The sequence below is a fragment of the Spea bombifrons genome, chromosome 1 (assembly GCF_027358695.1).
Source record: "Spea bombifrons isolate aSpeBom1 chromosome 1, aSpeBom1.2.pri, whole genome shotgun sequence".
NCBI classification, from domain to species: domain Eukaryota; kingdom Metazoa; phylum Chordata; class Amphibia; order Anura; family Pelobatidae; genus Spea; species Spea bombifrons.
This window is the reverse complement of record NC_071087.1, coordinates 119508381-119531305: the sequence shown is the minus strand read 5'-3', so window position 1 is coordinate 119531305 and position 22925 is coordinate 119508381. Positions and strand designations below refer to the sequence as shown.

The following is a 22925-nucleotide window of genomic DNA, read 5'->3' as shown; positions in this document are numbered from 1 at the left end:
TGTCCACATGATCCGCAGATACTTATCGCTTTGGTGACGGAGAACAATATTTAAAAAAAATATTTGTAAATACCTCAAAGGTGTCCCCAGTCAAAAGCAGTAAAAATTAAATATTGTTTTTTAAAAAAAAAATAGCTGCCCAAATTACGTGCCCCTCCCACTAAAAATATATATTACAAAACCTTTCCTGCCCAAATCCAAAGTTCAAAAATAAGAAAAAATAGTGCAGAGTGTCATTTTACTCTCTTATAAATCGAAAAAAAGATGAATGTGGGGTATTCTACTCAGGGGATGTTGATAAACATAAATCAGGGAGGTTTTTTTATCACATGGACCTAATTTGTAGAAGGAATTCAATGTAAAATTGCAAACGTTAAATTGGACAAATGGTTCTTATCTGAAGTCAAATTCTATGTGCGCCATAGTAATGGTCTCTTTTATAAATAGAAAGTACAAGTTTGATAATTAGGGTATTGAGACTTCAGTAGACACTGGAAACATTTTATTCATGGAATTTTTTCGCGAAATAGTTATTATTTAACACTGCCAGATACAGCCCAAGGCCGCCAGAAATTGGTACTGCATCTTTCCTTCTTCCCTGCACTTCAAAGACTCTGCCATTGCTACTCCCACCCAATTAGTTCTCGTCTTGCTCTCCCCATTCATTTATAACCCGAATAACATCCACCAGCCTCTTAATATCTTCCTTCCTGGGTATGCCCAACAATTCCTGTGTTTAGAACAATCTGTAACAAGAAAAATATGTTGGTATTGTTTTTTTCCACCCACTTGATAAATATATTTCATCTATGGAAGAACACAAAATCTACGAACAACACAAAATATTGCGCCAACTATATGTTTGCTATGCATATGCTCTAAATGGTTTCTACTGCGGCAAGTGTTCCGTCCTGTGTATACACACCACCCTATACACATGCTATACGTGTTAATGATTATACCTCATGATGTTATTCAGTAATGAGGCATTGTGTCACTTAGCGACTGCTACAAATAGGTAACCCAGACACTCATGCAATGCCCTATACATTTGCAATAGTTTTATCGCAATAGTTTTATCATAATACCTTCACCACATAAATACTTTCACTAGGAAACCCTGGCTAAGAGCAATTAGATGATAAAAGCATAACGGCAGGAGACAGATTCCCACATGGGCTCCTGTGTCAGTTTCTCATTCACATTAATGATACATTTTCAACAACTGTGTAACTAAGGTTTTCGTCACTTAGTGAGTAGTAACCTCATATACCCCAAAGTGCATTGTAATGGCATAAGATTTAGGTGATAGGGGCCCACGGTGCACCCCCAAACTCACTGTCCCCAACGATATTACATAAGTGTCAATAATTACAACATTCACCACATAACCCCCTGCCGTATATTAGTTTTTGTCACGTGTTGACTAAGATACCCGACACCGCCCTTATCCATTCACCATACATGATAATGATGACACGTATGCCTTCCGATACCACAAACACCAATCAAAATGCGTCTCTGTACATCAGTTTAGCAGATAGCATGTCTATTTGCCTTGCTCGTCTTTTTTTGTCATTGAAATTTGTTGTGTTTCACATCCAGTTATTGAGTAATCAAATTAACAACTGTTTCTTATATAATGGTCTATAATCTGTCTGTGCCAGGAACAGGCTACTGTGCCATCAATTTGGAATGATTCGGACCACCTGCAGAGAATCTTATTTTACAGAGTATTTAGCCAATAGAATTGACAGGAGTCAAGGTAAATTTGTAATAAAGAAATCACAGAATTGGAATAAATATAATACATTTGATGAGTGAAAGCATAGCATGTAACACAAGTTTGAGGACGCTGGGATCCCTTCTTCATTTGTTTCACCATGACTGAAGAAGGGAGCTCAGTGTCCTGAAAGCTTGCGTTAATACAGTACTATCTTCTCAGTCAGCTTTTAATGGCATAATTTTTACTCCCATTTCGTGATTCTTTTGTTACACACGTCTTATCATAGACGTTTCCAGTAGAGTTGGAAAATGATTCTGATGCAGTTTCATGAATGTATATGATGACCCTGAATTCCCTTTAATTATGAATACCCGCTATGCAAACAGTACCCGTTCTCTTTAGGCATATTTTTTTATATTTTAATTCTTAGCAACATGAATATTACGTATGTTTGTTGTATTGATACGCTTTGGTTTATCAAGAGAAATATACATAACTGACATGTATAGAATCACACTCGAATCTATGTACCTTAAAAATCCAATAAAGAAAATATTATTAAATGGTAAGCATACAGAATAATACAACTAGCATTTTATGGAGCACATATCAATGCTGGGAGGGTGTTATCATGACCATGTAAAACACAGATACATATTATTTGAGTGGGCTGCGTCTGTGGGTAACATCTATTGACACAAAGCTTAGTTATTAAACAGCAGAGTTTAACATGATACAAATGTCTCCTACGTATGGTCCTAAATTGTATAACAAAGGCTGGGCTCAGTCGGGGGTATTCAACGGTACTAATTGCTAAGTAACAAAAAGTTAATACACAGCAGAAAGTTAGAGGCCATAATTTTATCTCTGTCATGGCTAGCTGTTGTTATTAGTAGCTAAGTGACACAAAACTTAGTTACACTATGGGAGAGTTTTAGTGAGGTGGAAAGATTATCATTTGTAAATTATGGGATGTGGCAATGTGGTTAAGGGGCACTGTGGAGCCTTATGCCCTAATTATTTATCTAAATCATTCAGTTGTGCTCTGTCTGGAGTACCTATCGGTAACATTTTTTATATACAGCACCGTTTACATTATATGTGAAGCAGGTACTGTTGTTGACACGTATGGGATGTGGATGGGGAAGCGTGTTTGGAGAGAACCCTTATGTTCCTGTTGCCTTGTTGGGTCTTAAATCTTATGTTAATCATAATCCATGCACTTGTGTCCTCTCGTCTAGATTACAGAAATGCACTTTACTTGGGCCCTCCAGAAACAGAACACCATCGCCTTCAGACAGTACAAAATGCAGCAGCCAGATTATTAACCAATGACTCTTGTTCATGTGACATTACATGTTCCCCACTCCCTGCATTGGCTTCCAAATAAATGGCGAACATACTTTAAAATTGGCCTGCTGACTTTCAAAGCCTTAATCGATCAAGGCCCACAGTGCCTGAAAGAGATCCCCACACCATATATTCCATCTTGCTCTCTTGGGTCAGCCAACGGATCCCTCCTGTCAGTGACTAGAATAAAAACAGTCAGGTTCCCGAGCATTTAGCAACGCTGCCTCCACGCTCTGGAACTCTACCACGCTTGGGGAGGCACCAGCATGACCAACCTTCACCATCAGAAAACCTTAATTTATATGTCTGTGAATATATTTGTAAAGTGTCTTATACGGACAAAAACCACAAATTATTATTATGAACTATGTGATTGGATTGAACTATCTGTTTCTTAGTTTTCACATAGTTGTGTTGTATTTTATTTTTTACACACGTATCCTTTTACTTTTTAGTAGAGACTGAAAAGAGTATCTCACTTCAGGGGGTAATTTCCCACAGCCCCAAACTTAAAAGGTTTGGAGTGCTAATGGCATTTTAGTCCCATGAAAAAAGAAGTCTGGGGCTCAGATAAAATGTGTGAAATTCTCTTAGATCAGACCCTTATCCAACACTTGTCATCGTCTCCAGGATGTGTAAGGGGACATAGGAAAGGTACTGTGATAAAATGCTCTAACTCTGTTCTATTCACACGACCCCTCTCCTTAACAATTGGTTTTTATTAGCCTGCAAACAGAGCCCTGTGCATTCCTTCTACTGTCGTCATATCGGAAACATGCGGACCTGAATCTGAGAAATGCAACGCAAGCCCTTCTTACTGATACCGCTGCAAGTCCCCATGCCTTGGAATCGCACAAATGTTTCTTGGGTAATCCTCAGCAGTACAGCAGGAAGGTGAAATTATTAAGGGATCAACTTGAAGGAAAAAAGTTGAAGATACATAACCTCTCTCTCTTCCACTCAGCTCATAATTTAGTTTAAGAGGCAGCGAAATATAGCTGTCATTCAGATATTTGGTGGTTTGAAGAGTCAAACTCTGGAATGGAAGTGGTTTCATTCTCCATTGGCCTGCAGTATGCATCACACCTCTCCCGCTGTCTGGATTTGTTAGTACAGCACATGACCCTACTGATAAACTCCATGATAAACAGCATGTCTGCTTCACAAATACCTGCTCCCATGTGTCAGGTACCCCCTGCTTACCATAAGCTGATAATGCTGGTTCATGAAGCCCCAGCCAGAAGCAGACTTACATGCTAAGTAAACAGAAGCGTGAGATTAATATAAAACATTTCTATGTGCTTCATTCTGGGGAGGTGGGGCGGGGGTAATAATAACGCAGGCTAAGTGAGGGTTGCGTGACAAATTGCTGAATGTGCTTTTTCCGCAATTTTGAAGTTTGTCAAAAGTAACCTCATAAAAAGTCCATAATGCCACAGTCAAGGTATAAATGTCACCTAGCATCTACAGCCCCCTGGGGACTATATTAACTCATTTATGAAAAGACAAAAAAATAATTTTTCGTGACCCAACAGCCTACTGGGATATTAAGATTGTAAGCTTGCGAGCAGGACTCTCTCCACCTAATGTAACGGTTTGTCTTAGTCTATCAACTCTAGTCTTGTCATACCCCTTCAATATGTCTATTGTATTAAGCAGTATGTAAATGGTTGGTGCTATATAAATAAATTATAATATGGTAATAATAATAAGCATTATCTGTCCAGGGGTGCGTAGCCCTTTTTGGACAATCTGGAACCATACATGGAGCAGCAAGGCCTGCTTGGTAAAATGAGAGGACTACCTCTCACCAGCCCAGCATGGTAGGTTTTGGTATGGCCTTTCCCTAGCACATGAGCCTGGGTTGGTGATCCCATACCGTTTTAACATATGATGTCATAATCCAGCACCACCTGGCATACCTGTGAATGTGTGCTCATATACTGTATGTGTGTGTTGCGTACCTGCAGATGAGTGCCGGTATACGTGGATGGAGACCTATAAATGTGTGTTTGGACAGTGACAGTGCCTCTCATGGTTTCTGTGTGAATATCCAGCATTGGCCTGGTCCTGAGAAAAAGAATGTGGGTGTCTGTTGACTTGTAACTTTCACACGACGAATACTGTTTACATTGGCTAGAAATGGTTCTGCTTGTCTCATGAAAGTGGAGATAAATTAAACTTGCGTTGAGCTGAGGTTTTTATATTGCTCTCATTATGGACTGATTTTGCTGGAAAAAGCCAGTTTTGGAATGCGATAAGATACATATACATATAACAGATTGTTCAGTCGGTCTAAAATTGCTTTATTAACAGTGCAAAGAATAGGCCAAAAAATCCTCCAGGACAGTATTTGGTTAGAAGCCACCCATTTCAGCCCCCTTGATCTTCTCTACCACACCTCTCCCTTCGGTTGTTTGTACATTACATTACATTTATTTATATGGCGCCGTAGCGTTTTACAAGAGTCGGTAGGATAAAGTTCAATTTTGTGTTTATTTAGTTTCAAAATGTATTTATAAATAATGCATATTGGGAACGCATTCTGTACTAACCTTCCATTTCCCTACTGGATAATAGCATGGCTAAACCATGTCAAGTGATTACTCCTTTTAACTCGTGTGTGACTATACCCACACTTTCTTCAGCCTGTACATTTTTTTGAGTGGAGCCATTTCCACCTTTGGCCTATTGTACAGCCCTGCTAAATACCTTGGCTCTTTTCTTCATAAACTAATGATGATACATTCCAGCTGCAGAATATAATACTTAACGAGACGCTACTAAAGGTTGTCAAGAGGAGGCATTTCCGAACCCTCGTGTTTTTGAAACCAAACACACCAAAAGCCAGCCCATGATTAATGATTTAATAGGTGTGCAGCCTTTAACATGTGCATCTAATATACATACTTCCCCAGCCCTCATTTATCATTTAAGGGCTGAACAGCAGTCTTGTATATTACGGTAAATTGTTGGGTATAATAACAACTTGTTTAAAATGTCCATGTAATTTTAGACCTATAGCTGCAGAAAATACCATGTACAATATTTAATATGCCAAATCGTTAGTGACGCCACACCCCAAGTGATTCAAAAAGTGTTAATACCCTTTCCTTAACAGGTAGATGCAGCTCCCTCTGAAATATTCCACCAATACCTTTTATCAGAAACAAGTCTTCATATATCGGGGGGCAATTACATGAAAAGAAAACATAAACACATAATCCTAGTGTAATACTGTAAGAAAAAATTATAGCGAATGGAATGTTTCTCTACGCACTCACAAATTGTCAAGATCACAGAAACTCACGAAAACCAAGCCCAAGAAGCACGTTATCATTATCTGCCTCACCCCTCCCTTTCTCACCATCTCTCCCCCTTTGTCACTATCTCTCCCGCCTTTCTCACGATCTAACCCCCCTTTTGTAAGTCATTTACCTTGCTAAAGTCCTGCGGTGGGCAAGCAAGGCCTCTGTCTCGCTGCTCCTTCGCAGTACATGGAGCTTAACTGCTGAGCGCCGGGATATGACATCACCCACCACAACCCAGATGGAGGTCTCGCACTCCCAGAACTGCAGTCAGGGCAGCGCCGAGGTTGTTGGCAGTTGGGTGACCACATGTCCCGGATTGCCTGGGACAGTCCCGCAATGGGACTTTAAGTCCTGGGCAGCCTCAATCCAGGACAATGCATTGTCCCAGAATCAGTGGCCTTCCCACCGTGCTTTATTTTATTTTTATTTTTTTTGATGTGGAAGAGAGAGAGGCGCCAAGCGGTCACTCATTAATACGTTTTTAGCAACCGCTCGACGCCCCTCACACTCCTCCGCAAGGCCTCTAGTTCAGTCGTGGTGCCTGTGGTTTATGCTGAGCACCAGAATATGACGTCATATTCTGTTGCTCAGTAAGTGAAGCAGCGCGCACTCTGACAGAGCAGCGAGACAGAGGCCTTGCGCTCCCACCCCAGGACTTCTGCTAGGTAAGTGGACTTCAAAGGGGGTATTGAGAAGGGAGGGAGATGGGGTAGATACAATGCTGGGTTTGTGTGTTCTGTTGATCTATACCTGCTGTTTCCATACATTATTATTGTATGCCTGCAAATACAGAATTTGTATGTCTGATTCAGTTTATTTGATCTATACCCTCAGTGCTGAGTTCACATGTGAATTTCAATTGATCTATACCTGCTATGCTATGTTTCCATACATTGTTTAGGTATACCTGCAAATATAGGGTTTGTATGTCTTATTCAGCTGATCTATACATGCAAGTGCTGTTTTATGTGTTGTTTATTTGATCTCTATACCTAAACTACTCTGGGGATGATTATGGGGGAGAGGACCTCTCAAAGTCACGGTAGGGTCAGAAGGAGGAAAGACTGTCAGCAGGGTCTAATATTAATATATATCGGCAGCAGGGGCTAATATTAAAGAATGAAAACTAACTGCCAGTTCAGCTGTTATTTTTAAATCATATTTCAATCATGGTCTTTACTTCAAAGCGATAAGTAGTACATGTCTAACACATACACACACACACACACACATATATATATATATATATACACCTGTGTGTGTAATCTCATGCACTTTATAGTGTGTCCCTGAATGGCAGATATAAAATGTGGCCCTTGGTACCAGGTGCTACACCATCCACGTGTCTAGGTAGGAAATTATACTGTTCCTGTCTGCGAGAAAATGTATTCCTTCTATTGTCGTATGTGATAAAAAAACAGAATTGTGCAAAATAACCAGCAATGGTGCTAGAACCCAGAACATTTACCCGCTACTCAAAATGGACATATGAAATAAAATTCCAGTTAACTTATTTAATTATCTAATGACAGGGAATATATTGCTCACATATTGTTTATCTGCAGCGTTTAGATATGTACACGCTCTTGTCAGCCAGTGATGTTTTTTTAACCACATTCCTGCCACTTCAATAGCAAGAGGAAGCTGTGGTCTGAGGGCTACATTTATAAATAATTCTCTCCGTGACGGGTGGAATAATTTCTCAAAAAACACAAAGCACTTTATAACAAAATGTAATTATGTAAGAGATGGTTTGCCATGATCTCCATTTTGGTGAATAACCCCTTCTGCATCAACACATTTTGGACAATGCTGTGCTTCCAACTTTGTGGGAACAGTTTGGGGAAGCCCCTTTTCTTTTCGAGCAAAACTGCGCCCCAGTGCACAAAGCAAGGTCCATAAAGACATGGTTGGATGAGATTGGTGTGGAAGAACTTGACTGGCCCGCACAGAGCCCGACCTCCATCCCACACCTTTGGGATGAACTGGAATGGAGATTGCTGTCCAGGCCTTCTTGTTCAACATCAGTGCCTGATCTCACAAATGCTTTACTGGATGAATGGGCAAACAATCCCACAGAAACTCCCCAAAATCTTGTGGAAAGCCTTCCCAGACAAGTGGAAGCTGCTAAAGGTGCAAAGGAGGGGGAGGCAACTGCATATTAACATACTTAGAATGCAATGTCATAAAAGTCCCTGTTGGTGTAATGGTCAAGTGTCCCAATACTTTTGTCCACATAGTGTATGTAGGACAATACTTGATAGTGAGCACTGAGAGAGTTGCTTATGTATTACTGAGTCATTTGGATGGGCAAGCCCCCTGCCCTGAAGGATGCTGAACCCTCCATAAGTAGAAACAAATTTAGGAAGATAAAGTATAAAGATTGCACCCTTCTTTTGTCCCACATCAAGTGCACTTGATGTTGGTGGCACTGCTACTACTTCTGTCTTTGAAAGTATCTAGTAGGGATTCTACAACTAAAGCTATTGACATGTTACTTTTTAAACAACCATGGTTCTCAAACTGACATGATAAAGCTGACAATTAACACCGAGGAAAAGAAAACATTACTGATGAATAGCTGGGTAAACACATACGCTGTCTTCTTTGAGCTTCATTGGATTGGAGTTATGATCCTTAGACTTGTACTTACAAGCATACGTTTAACAAAGGTCCAACAGCTGTGTCTGATTCCTATCTTTGGATTCACAAGTGGCGCAGCACACTAGCACTTTGCAGATAATGCTTTAACAAATATCATATAAATGACAGCATACACACCTCCACTTAGGGGAGCTCGTAATGATAGGAAAAAAGGGAAAAAATATATAATGGTGTAGCCAGTTACAACACTTGTAATCAATCAAAACAGTGGTAAGTATTGCACTCACGATATTCTTCTGATATCTCAATCTCTATATATCCAGAGTAATATATAAACAGAAAAGGAACAATTGTGCAGTATCTTATCCAAATGTATAAAGATGGAAATAGATAGCACTTACAAGATGTTGAGCACATTCAAATATGTGCTATAAAGCCATGCAGTTGGCCCTGGTTAAAGTAATGGTCTTCAGATAATTATAGATGCTTAAAGTGCTGTCGTGCTATATCGCCAAGGATAATCTCAAAGTGGTAATATCCAAATATATACATACATATATATATGTATATATGTATAAATATATACATATATATTTGTATGGACCTGAAGAGAGGGGAATCACAGCGACATTGCAGTTTGCAATTGGTGCAAATAAATAGTAGTATTAAATCCCTTACGGGATCAATAGAGTATAAAAGGAACCAATTGATAGATCGCATTAATAAATTTATTAGGGCCAACAGCCCATTAAAATATATTATCAGGGAATATGTATAAAATTGATTTAAAAATAGTAGTCCAAAATAAAAAATATCTGTAAATAAATAAATAATAGATAATAATGTAGCCATGATTTGCATTAGCAGATTAGCCTTATTAACTGTACAGTAGTAAATTGTGAAGGGGATTCTTTGTGGCTGTGCTGCACCACGGTGCCACTTATTCATACCAGAAAGCAGAGCTTTATCACCAAGACCATCACACTCTGCAACATAGTTGTATAGCAGGAAAATATCTATCGGCTTTCTACTAACCATCATGCTTTCACTAAAAGGTTATTTGCTTACACACAACAGCATATGGATTATGAAAGTTCTGTTTTATCAGAGATAAAAGCAGAAGGTAAATTAATCTGCCCTTCAATTGTGTATTCTCCACTTCAAAGTATTCTTTCGGTGGGCTGTTTATGTTTCGTTCAAACATTATTTATCCAGGAAAAATAGATTATTTAGGGTGGGTCCATAACAGTAAACATAACATGGCCCTTCAGCGTTGTTTTGATTATGTGTGGAGGCCTCTATCCGCGGAGAGGGATTTTTTTCGCTTGCATGTCATCTCCACAAGCTCGCCAGTACTCTGAGATGACTTTCCTACCACTTTCCATGGTATATATATCCAGATTTATATACAGGGAGAATATACAACATCCCAAGTATTCCTCCTTAGGATCCAAATCCCTCCGTTCCTCTCTCCCATCTGGTGTCCATCTGTTCTTGGAGCTTTGGTTAGTGTGTATTTATCTTAGTGTTCTAATGTGTACATAAACAAGATTTATGTTTATTAATCATATTTGTACATAAATGACATTATTTGACAAAATTTAGTTGTTTAAACACCTACCTATTGCTCACAAAGTCATATAGTCTTTGTAAAGCTTCTCTCCATGGCCTCTAACCCCGCACCCAAAACAAGTGTCCCTTTTGGCCATTGAAAAGATTGGTTCATTTTCAAGTTTAGCAGTAATTGCCGATGGAAAATCCTCTCGCTGGCCTTGCCTGACCCCTTGCAATTCTACAATAACAGTAACTGAGGCCTATGAAGTTCCCATGCAACGCGGTATGGAAGTAGGGAGAGAAGGGAGGATGGTAGGTGGCTGGTGACAATAAAATTGTGTTATTACATGCCCCCTCCGCACACTGACGATTATACTTCTCTCTTCATTTACTTATAGAATGGCAGCTGATCCTTCACATCATGTTCCTTTTCATGCCCCTCAGAGCCCCAAACAGTTTGAAGCAAAGCAAATCCAAAGTTTGTACCGCGTCACCTTTACGCTCGATAAGTAATGAGGGTATAGATTTAATTACGCTTAACCCATAAGAAAAATGACTGCAGTTTTTCTGAAGTAATACTGCAGTTTGTTTGTAGAAAACTGCAGTTTTTTGGACATGAAAAAAACTGCAATATTGCACTTTTACTGCAGTATTACTGCAAATTTACTGCACTTTTACGTCATTATATTGCAAGCCTACAGTTGTACTTCAATGTACTGCAGCTTTATTGCATTTGTACTTCCGTACAAAAATAATTGCAGTAAAACTGCAGTAAAAGTGCAGTATTGCAGTTTTTTCATGTCCAAAAAACTGCAGTATTAACTCAGAATAAACTGCAGTAATTTTTCGTAAGGGAATGATCTAACTGTTATCATCTCTCATCAATGTATGTTACATCGCTAGGCCTGTGATAGAACTGTACATTTTAAAATCAGCGGGGGATATCGCTTCTGGCTCAGTGTGTTAATGTGAACAAATACAGGAGCAGTGCTCTCATCACACATCATCCATACTCCTATGTATTGTGTAGCTCTCCTCCCTTCTGACACAAGAATGTAGAAGAGAACACTCTGTCCTCCTTTACACACATGTTGTTTTTCTTTCTTCTTTCTCTCCCCTTTTTTCGTTCCCTTTTAATTTCTCCGCTCCCTCCAGCAGGTGTTCCCCGGCCCTTAAATCCTGGCTCCACTCCAGCCCTTCCTTTCCTGAATTTCTTTCCACAATTAGTCACCATTCCAAGATCTCTCCCTCCAATAAGCCCCTCAGCCTGCCATTGGTGGGCTCAGGATGCTGTAGTCCGTGATTGGCTCATACAGTGTCCCAGGGGGAAGGAGCTCTAGGAGTAGGATGCCTACTTATAAGGCGACCACAAGCCCTTACAATCAGACTTGTGTGGCTGTTGGAAAGAGGAAGGGCTGCTCAGCTGATCAACAGAGATTATCATCGCTGCTCCTTATCTCAAACCCAGACAACTGGACTGCACAGTAAGAAGCCTGTGAGTGTCTTGTAAGGACTGACTTCAACACACAAAGACTCTTAACAGGTGAAATACCTCGATCTTAGTGTGCGGACTTCACTCGGGGAAAGCAGGAGAAAAGCTTGTATTGACCATTCCTCTGAACTTCGAGATGGCATCTGAAGCCTTAGAGATCCTTGGTTTGTCTTTAAGCATCTTGGGCTGGGTGGGGGTGATCCTGGCGTGTGGACTCCCCATGTGGCAAGTCTCTGCTTTCATAGAGAACAACATCGTGGTAGCCCAGACCATCTGGGAAGGTCTGTGGATGTCTTGCGTGGTGCAGAGCACCGGACAAATGCAGTGCAAGGTGTACGACTCGATCCTAGCTCTGACTCCAGAGCTGCAGGCGGGGAGGGCTCTCACGGTCCTTGCCTCCATCGTGGGTCTCATCGGTCTCCTTGTCACCATCGTGGGTGCCCAGTGTACCACCTGCTTCCAGGGCAGCAACATGAAGAGGCGGGTGGTGCTCGCTGGGGGTATTATCTACATCGTGTGCGGAATCCTGGTGCTTATTCCCCTCTGCTGGATCGCGAATATAGTGATTAGAGAGTTCTTCGATCCTCACGTTCCACCCTCTCGGAAGCGAGAGATGGGGGCAGCTTTGTATATAGGGTGGGCTGCCACTGCCCTACTGCTCCTAGGGGGCATCCTTTTATGCGTCACTTGCCCCATGAAAGGGCAAAACAGCATGCCGGTGAAGTACGCTGCCCCCCGCAGACCCACATCCAACGGAGACTATGACAAGAAGAACTACGTGTAACGAGACAGCAGGATCAGTCCAGGTGGAGATCGCACTCAGCCATCAAAGACACTGCTGGCAAAGTCCCACTCACACACCCTCCTAATGTACCCACAGACACTCAACACCCACAGACTGCCTCTCTGGACCTTATGTGACCGAGGATGTCCACAGCGATCCCCGTGTCTCCGAGTTCACGGGAGGCGACAAGTGCCTGTCTTCACAGTACTGAGGACGTCTGGCTTGGGTGGGATGAAAAGACTTTAGAAGTAAACCCACGTGTAAAGCGCTCATCGTGTTCCCTCTGTACATAATCTCAGTAGTTTGAAATGTATATGTATGAGTAGGCTGTCATAATTGTGTCATTAATCAAATATACTTCTGGGCTGTGGGTTTACAGGGCATTGGAGCACCTGCTCCATGTGCAGTGATCAGCAACATATTATATATATAATATATAATATATACAGGTTGCAACAACTAGCTGCGCATAGACTGTGCATAAAAGCAACCAAATAGCATTCAGACCGATGTACCTTGATGGCAACACTGTATACTCTAAATGACATATGCATTATATAATGTATCTATTAGCTTTTGTATCCCTACCAAATGCAAACGTAGTCGTATTCCACCCCATTCAGTGATGTAATAGGGGTGGCTAATGGTAAAACAAGTACATTGAGACGTACAATAATTGGGGTTTATGGTAAATTCATTTAGAAGGTTTTCCTAATCACACTCCAACATGCAGGCTTTCTGAGAACTTGATCGTCTTTCTTTTTGTGACCTTGCGATGTATGGGACTCTCCTATTCCGGAACTTAAGTATTTAGGATTCAGTATCTCGCCATTGAAAAATATTTTAACACTCTGCAGTTGAATATCTCGTTAGGGAAAATTAGCTTTGCTGTAATCAGATTTGCAAATCCAGAAGTTTACCGGTCATATGAGTTTTATTATTAGTTAAATCGAATTATGTGCATGGAAGACCATTCGGTTCACATTGTTTTTTTTAATATATTTCCCCCAGATAATCGATTCTAATCCATTCAATCCTTCATTCCTTTTCCCCCCAAAAATAAAAGCTCTGTGTTTATTTTTAAGACTTTCTTATCTTCAGTATTGGAAATCCCCTGAAGTATCCAGGCTTGTGTCCTGCAAATGCTTTATTCAACCTACCCTGACTCATGGAGATAACTGGACAGCTCTGTATATATATATATATATAATAAATTTATGTGTAATATACATTTTGTAACTTTTTTTTGGTACCCATCAATGTATTACAATCGAATGTGTTTTATTTGCAATATTTAAAATCTGCATTCATAAAACCAAATTCTCCAATTCTTACATTTATTTAAAAGTATGCATTTTTTTGTTGCAAAAAAAAAAAAAAGAAAAGATCTACCAAAGTATCTTTTGTTCTTTCAAAGTAAATAAATATTCTTTTTTAAAGACCTGGAATTTCGTGTTTTTTGTGATTTTTATTTTCTTCTCTTTTTTTTTATGCACATGATTGTGAGTCATACACGGGAAATGTACAATAGTGATCCGGATCTGCCAAAACGGAAACATAGCCTCTGTTTATTTATATATATTTTCGGGACATAAGAACAAATGCAGAAATCTGATATTTTTTTTTTAGATTACAACAATGGAATTATTTGTCATTCAATTGTGCCATTAAAACTGTGTTCACGCATAGTTGCAAAGGTTTGTAACACATTGTTTTGCAGGAATGACTCCCATATTTAAATAATATTAATTAATATTAATTCCATTTTAATATTTTTTTTCTCTTAGCTTCGATGTTTTTTTTAAATAGCAGGAAATTACATTTTATGGGGAAAAGAATATTATACACTTGTATGATTCTTACTTTTATCATCATAGCTGCTGGAATGGAAACCCCAGACAGAGAAGGGTTAATTCATATTAGAGGGGATTCGTTTAGCTCAAGCAGAGACAGCTTTGTCCCCAGCTGTTACCATGGAAACATTGAGGGATTGCATACTAATTAATCCCAATCACCAGAAAATCTTTCTGTAACTATTAGAGTTTAACCCTTTGTTGCTCTGCCTGACCTGTGTCCACTTTATTTGGTTGATTCCAAAATCTTCTGAAGGCTAATGTGGAACCTTGATAGAGTGTAATTAATATTGTAACAAAAGAGGATAAATAAGCATTTGTTGAGTTTTAGGGGGGAAAGGTCACTTAATTGCAGAGTTGGGCAATTTAGTAATTTCTTTGAGAGTTTAGGGGAGGATGGTTGAGTGCAGGTTGAACAGATGCCTTCATTAACAGGGGCACTTCTGGAAGAAGAAAAAAGAAGATTATTCAGGGTAGCCGGATTTTCATTTACATTTGGCAGAAGCACTTCAGTTAAAGTGAAGATCAGAGCAAACCTAAGTCAGAGTCAGTGGTATAATGCAAAATCCTGGGACCTGGCGGGATCCCACAACCCATGGATGCATGTAAACCTTATGGAGCAAATCAATTACATTTTGCTCAAAACATGAGATCCTTCTAGGTTAACAAACACTTTGGGTATGATCAGTAATAATAATAAAAACATATAGATGTCATTGAAGGGAGATTAGGGACAATTCCAAAGGGCCTCTTAATGTATCAAAAAGCTTTGTGTGGCCTTCTAAGACCTACCCCCTCCTCTGTCCCTGGTTAGTAACCGGTGAGTAACAAGGGATTTTACATATGGCAAACACACAGGGTACCATTCTAAAGAACCTCACTAAATGGGGGTCAATCTCCTGCTGCCCCCCAATGAAATTCACCGCTTGACATCTGCCAGTACCCCTCTGTGACAGTGACAGTAGAAAGTAATACATCGCTGAGACAGCCTAAGGAGTAAGAATCTGTAGAGTTGTAAAGAGTTGCCACTTTCCATTGACAAATGTTGTTCATTTATTATTATTATTATTTATTTGTTTTTAATTATCTTTTTTTATATCTCACCAATGATGAACTGCATTCAAGGTGTGTAACGTGTTTGTGTTTTAGATACTGGTGGGTGTTTTTTGTCAGCTTTTAGAATTTTCAATTCCATTTAGAGGAGGATGGTAATCCTGACAATCTTTTTGTGGAGACATGCATTTCATATTGCTGGCCAGCGCGTGTAAAGTTCTAGTTTGTAGTCAGTAACATTTTATTTATTGAACTCCAGCAGATTTCATTTAACAATTACAGTAGGGGACAATACATATACTGAAGACTTTTATATCTAAAAGTTATCAAGACTTTTATGTTACATAGTTATAGTACATACGGTTGAAAAAATACCTAAGTCCATCAAGTTAAACCCTTCTACCTAACCTTCCTACTCTTGATTTAAAAGAAGCAAAACAATCCCTGATTAAGCTACTTCAATTTCTGCCATCAGGGGGAAAATTCTTTGTTGACTCCAAAAGGCAATCGGATTTCTCCTTGGATCAAGACCCCTTTTGAAGGCATCTAGTGTATTATAGAAGACCACCTCCCTTGGGAGTGAATTCCATACCTCTATAGTCCTTAATGTAAAGAATCCCTTCCTTTGTCATCTATGAAATCTCTGCTCTTCCAGTCTCAGAGGGTGACCTCTTGTTCTTTGTACATTTCTGTTAATGGACAGGTCACTGAAGAGCTCTTTATATTGGCCCTGCGATGCCAGCAAAGTATAAAATGTATACGTATCCTATTAAAAATGGCTGATGTGGTCACCCTAGTTAGGGGAGCTTTTATTTGTATTTCCAGATTGTGGATGTGTTATGTGTTTAAAAGAATATCCTGATCAACATAACTATTACTATATCTCCTTCCCAGAACTCAACCTCTCTCACTCTCATCCTTGCTGAAACTGGACATGATACCTTTTATGAAAGGGCTGGAATACATTAATGGGGAGAATAAACATGCAAATAATTTTTTTAATGAAATGTAGACAAATGTCAAATGAAATAATGGGTGGTTAAACTAGATTCTGGTGGGAAGCTTGAGAAGTTGTCTTGCTAGTTAGACCATTCATTTGATTGCAAGTGTGATGTGAGACCACCATGCCTGCCAGAATGTTCCATGGTTTGTTCATTTTTGTAAGTCATAGATGTCTGTACTAGTAGAAGTCAAGCTTATCTTGACAAAATGCTTCAGCATCCATAATCATTGAAGGCGGTCAGATAGTTCTTATCTACAGTCTAGAGCTCTGTAAAAGCTCTGTGATGTGCAGTCAACCACATAGACCTACTATGCAGAAGCAAAATAGAGTTTTGGAGGACCAACGATAAGAACTGATACCACTCGGGCATTAAAGATCACCTAAAGTTTCCCTCTGTCTGATAACAGTTCCAATAAATTAAAGACTGGCCCAGGAATTTTGCCCTGTTATTTACAAATACTCTGTTTAGTACTATGTCACGTAACAGAAAATAGAGAAAGCAAATTTGGTAAAGATGAGACATTTATTGGTTAACTTATGTATATGCATCAGTTAGCCAATAAAGGTATCATCCTTACCAAATTTGCTTTCTCTTTTTCTACGGCTAACAAGGTACAACAAAGAAAATAAGCAATCCAGGACATGAGGGTAGCTTGTCGGTACTCTAACATCCATCTAGTTCTAAAACCCGTATTGTAGTTTGTTTTTTTTTAATGGTTTTGAAATGTGGTTCCTGTCCATGCCTATGATTAATGCGTTATCCATAAATTTTCATTTGGACGTTCTTAGGCATTTGTAGCATTTCTTTACACCAGAGCCATCTGTTTTTGCAAGACTCTAAGACAACCCAAAGTAGGAATGTCAGTGGCACTTCTGGGAAACAATGTTCCAAAATACAGTACATGCATGTTATTCTACTTCCAGAGTGTCAGTAAACCTTTGGAAAATGGAGTTAATATTACCAATAAAGAAAACTGCAAGAAGTTAAGAAGCCCTACCATATTACGATTTTGGGGTCATCGTCCTCCTTTGTCTTTCAAAAAAAAAAAACAACTACCAAATAATGGGTTTTGAGAAATGTCTGTGCACACAGCATGCTGGTTCCTGGAAGAGATGGTCCCCCACTGAGCCAGTGAAGTGGAGTGTAGTGGGAAGTGGAGTAACAGGGTCTTCCTGTGACATTGTCTTGATAAATGAAGCATCTTTAAGTTAAAGATCTAAATTGTGACCTGCCAGACCCCGCTTGCACAGGAGGTCCATGCACACATCTCTGAAAGGAAATGTTATTCAACCCTGAACTAAAGAATAATGAGAACTGGTGATCACAGTGCTACACTTCAGATGACCTACTGTGTAGACTGAATGCTCAACAAAAGAAGGAGAGTCATTTACAATCAAATAGCCATTAGTGGCAGAAAATAAATGTGATAAACCTTATTGCTGGACTGTTTTACGATTTCATCCCACATGTGATTTGTTGACCTACAATATTTTATTGGTACTGTGATAGGATGCCACCTTTGCATAAGTCAGTTTGTGAAATTTTATCAACTGTTAGTGGTATTATTGGAAAGTTGAAGCGTTTAGGAACAACAGTTACTCGGCCACGAAGCAGAGGACCATGCATTACGCCAATGCTCTGCATTCCATAGCTGCGGAGCTCTTCCACTGGCATTGATATCATCACAAAAACTGTGTGGCAGGAGATTCATGGAATGGGATTCCACGGCCAAACAAGCCTCATATCACCAAGTACAATGCTAAGTATCAGATTGAGTGGTGTAAAGCACCCCGCCACTGGATCCGTGAGCAAAAGGAACGTGTTCTGTGGAGTGACGGATCACGCTTCTCTGTTTGGCAGTCTGATGGGCGATGCTGGGTCATCCCTGCAATAGGAGATGCTAATGGGGAAGAATTAGTATGTGAGAGTTCAGTTATTGAAGACGTGCTACAAAATTGAAGACTGGTGATAATGGTCAAACGTTGAGCATTGGATGACATTTTAGAAATCCATAATTGATTTTAATGGATAGTAAACAGAAACTTTTAAAAATAAAGAATCACAGGGTATGATATCACATGAATTAAATTAAGTCCTGGCTATATGCCGTGGATTTCTTAAGATTCAGTTTTCTTGAATACTGTATACAGCACTGTATCTAATGCTCAAAGAATAATATTTACATTTGCAAAATGTTTCTGTAATGTAATGTTGGTATTTCACATTAAAGGGACACTCCAGCCATCATATGCACTTGAATACATATGGTCTCTGTCTGTCCCTCAGTGGTCCCTTAACATGTAGTCCTCCTTGTGAATTCCATTCGCCTCTATCTTGCAGTAGATATGTTCAGCTTAACACATTTTATGCTGACTATGCCCATGATGATAAAATTCCAGTACTGTTCAAATATACACTTTTGCAGCACCCATAAAGTACTCTCTGTATTTTTATTAGTGGTATTGGCAGTTGGCAGTTTTCAGTGCTCTACCACCAGCAACATACCACTCAGAAATAGCAAGGGAAAGCCAACAGTTTGTAGCCTTGAAGAAAGCTGTACAGGAGTAAAATTAAAATCCGTAGTATAAAAAGTGATAAACAACAGGTACTCCTCCAACTATTATACACAACAGCTTCTATGATTCGCAAGTGTCTTTGAACAAGCCACATATTTTTATGGCATCCTAAGTTATGGAACTCCTCCGCACCCAGAGGTCCATCTGGTTATACTTTATTGATTCATAGCAGGATTAACCAAAAGTCTAATGCTTAAAGGCCAAGGAAAAGTAATGGTTTCTCAAAAAGACCTTGGCTATCATTACAGGGTCCTACTAGCTCTTATTTTGCTTTTGCCCTCCTCAATGAACAGGGGTAGGTACCAACATTGCTCATGGTGGATATTCACTGCAAAATTAAATTTGTATAACATGGTTCTGAGGTACATTTTTAGTAAACTTAACATATGTGTCCTGTGGCATATTTTACATAGCTAAAGGAATATAATTTCTTATGGAGAGAATAGGTGGCCCTAGATATTTGATTCCTCCCTACCCCTGACCTTTGTTTACTAAGAAATGGTAAATATTAGTGTTAAAAAGGAAATAAGACATAGAATCCTTTAGACTTTATATTTATATATATATATATATATATATATATATATATATATATATATATATATATTATCATTATTCAGTCATGTTGCTATACTCAACCAAGGTCCACCAACTGATCCCATCCTAGCAGAACCTTAATTCTCTACAGTGAATAAACCCCTTCTTCCATACAAGTTTCTTCCTTTTTTTAAGCCTGATGTCCGTGCTTTAAAAATGGTGAAGAACATAGATGTGTTCTGTGACTGACCTATGTGAAAAACCTAAACCTATATGGTCAGCCTTGTCCCAGTTTTCCTCTTGTGCTCTCCTCCTTAAGAGGAGGTCAGGCTCTATAGGTCCCCTTCACTGCACAGTTATCCTTTACTGAACATTAATAAAGACAATTATTGAGAGCTAGCCTTTCTGTTTTAATAAATCCATTAGAATTTATAATCACTATTTGGTCCAAACACTAGCAAATATTATCCCTGTTATATAAACGACCGTAAGAACTCCTTTGTGTTCCTGGCTACTTGTTAAACCGTTCTGTAGATGGAGAGGAGAAAGGATGAACCTTTTATAGGTGGAGGAGGGAATGGTCCTTACATTTGCCCAATATCCAGTTACAATATTCCCTCAATGCCATCATCGCTCTCTCCCTGGAGACGCAGAGAAGCGTCCAGGTTGCCTGGCTACCCAAGCGAGTCATTACATTACCTTCACAAAAGATGGTAGTTGTGAATCAGCTAAACGAGCTGCTTTGTCCGAGCTCCATTTGAACACAAGCTATAACTTTTATGTGTCCTTCACATATTGCCAGATGCCCATTGTGTGCCCAGTGCTGTTACTAAAAGCTACAATAAGACAGGTTTTATTTACGTACCATTCAGTATAACGGCTTTTTATTCAGAATCCCACTTTACACAAACCTTTTATTTAGCCTTGTTTGGGCTGTTCTGTTCATCAGCTCCCAAACATTTTCCCATTTTTTTCAGATACGTAACCTTAAACGAGAGCAATAGAAATTTGGTTTGTAGAGGAGGTGTGGAATACATCTATTTAGGGTTGGGGGGGGTGTCTACCAGGAATCCGTAATCCAGTTTATGATTAGAGGCGATAAATGGGTTTATAAAATTAGGTCCCGATCTTGGAATCCTGGAAGTTGTGCAGTTTGTCCTCATGACTCATAGATAGTTCCCAAACTGAAAAGTTGCTGCTATTGTCTGCTTCTAAAGAAATATCAAATCAAGCCCAGTTTCTGTGGTGCCAATGTGATGAATCAGCAGAGCCATTTACAAGTCTGCAGAACAACAGTTTATATATATACATATAAGATATAGCTTGGGTCCAGTTGATAAAAATAATATCTATTTTACATATTCTGGTAAAATTCTACTGAAACACACCAGAATACCTGTTAACTCCCAGGGTTTTGCCTGGAGCAAACTCCTTCCTATTCTACACTGATCATATTTGGGAGCAATTGGTGCACTGCATAAAATCTGCACTATGGACTATTATAGGGTCATTTAGAAAGTTCTCATGTATGCACACCTGATGTCATAGTTTTATATGATTCTATATTTAGTTGCATTTTCATCTATTTTATCAATTTGGTATTTATATATGCAGCTTAATTTAATTCTTTTTCTAAGTTAACCCTTACTAATACTACTGGGAGGCTACCCCCGATGTATTTTGCGGATTTTCATATTACAGTCGTGCTATACAGACAGATCATATATGATCGCTATCCAGCCATCATGCCATTGTTTAGCATCTTTGGTAAACTGCAACCAGCTGCATCTGAAAAGCTTCAACTGGGCTATATTAATGGGAAACGTAAAACTATTCTCCGACAAAGGAAATTAGGAAGTTCCTGAGTCACAAAAAATGATTATCACAATAACAAAGTGTATGGTCATAGCAGGAAGTTACATCTTGGTCATAGGAACTCACAGGGGGGCTGTATGTTATTTGTCCAGTGGGTTCTCAACTTCCTCCTGTTTGTCATCTGTTTCTTCAGGTGACACTCATCAACTCACCAGTAACTCTTTATAGGTTAAAAGAATACTTAAACTTACTAAGGAAAACAGGCACTCCATTGTATCACATTTTAGAAAATAACGCAGTCTAAAGCTGAATTGCAGATATGACATGAAACATTTTGTTAGCAGAACATCCTGTGATGTCACCACATCAAGTTGTGGGTGAATCTATGTGTGACATCATATACCCTTGTAGTCCTAGAAAAGGCCCTAGTGTTGGTAAGTATTAAAATGAAAAGTAACACACAAGACTAGCGGTACAACAACGCATACCAGATCGTACACATGGTGAACTGTATTTAGCTTAGTTTATTGTTTTCTGTAAATAAAGAGTCTGACGGCTTCCATGAACCCTATGGAATGATGCTGATCCTGTACAATCAGGCCCTGGGATTAAAAGAAGTCCAATACAATCCTTTCAAATGGCTGACAAGATATTAAGAAAATTCCCCAGAAGGCCTGATGACCTGTACTTAGATAATCCTTTGACCTTTTACAATTTTACAGCACTGAAGCATGTTTTTTCCAGAAGACACTGACTTATTTCTGGCCAAATAAAAATAAGTGTTAATTAATGGTTTGGAATCACATGTTTTGTGCCAGTCAATGATTTATTTGCCTGGAAAGAAATTTCAGCAAGAGACTTAATTTATGAGTTAATTAAATCGTAAGACTTAGTTAATGTGATTCAGTATCGGTCTTTCGGGTGAGTAATAGGCTTAACAGTCCATGGTAATATTACTCCATGTAGCCATCATGTAAATAAGAAGAAGAAAAAGACCCAAATACTTGTGAGTTTTAAAGTCAATTAAAAGATAACTATTATCAGGGTGATGGCACAGTCAGCAGTGCTTCCGTCTTTGTGATGTCAAAAGTATTTATACACAAAAGGGTGAGTTGGGGAGGGATTGCAGATTCATCTCACTAGCTTCACTTTATATTATGAATGGCTAAACCCAGTGAGTTTCCACTTATGAATTGCTTGGATAGCTCTGTATACACAAGTCACCTTACTGATTGAACACTATATGCAGGACCAGCTCAATCCATC

General features: G+C 39.2%; 1 protein-coding gene across 1 annotated transcript; it reads left to right on the top strand.

Annotated features, from left to right (window-relative positions):
• Positions 1–11949: 11949 nt before the first annotated feature.
• Positions 11950–13224, top strand: CLDN5 (claudin 5). Its single transcript, XM_053471123.1, has one exon. The coding sequence runs from the start codon at positions 12174–12176 to the stop codon at positions 12819–12821; it is 648 nt and encodes a 215-aa protein (XP_053327098.1). The 5' UTR covers positions 11950–12173; the 3' UTR covers positions 12822–13224.
• The last annotated feature ends 9701 nt before the right edge of the window (positions 13225–22925 follow it).

Coding starts and splice junctions, on each gene's coding strand:
- CLDN5 (XM_053471123.1), top strand. CDS start 12,174: ATGGCATCTGAAGCCTTAGAGATCCTTGGTTTGTCTTTAAGCATCTTG.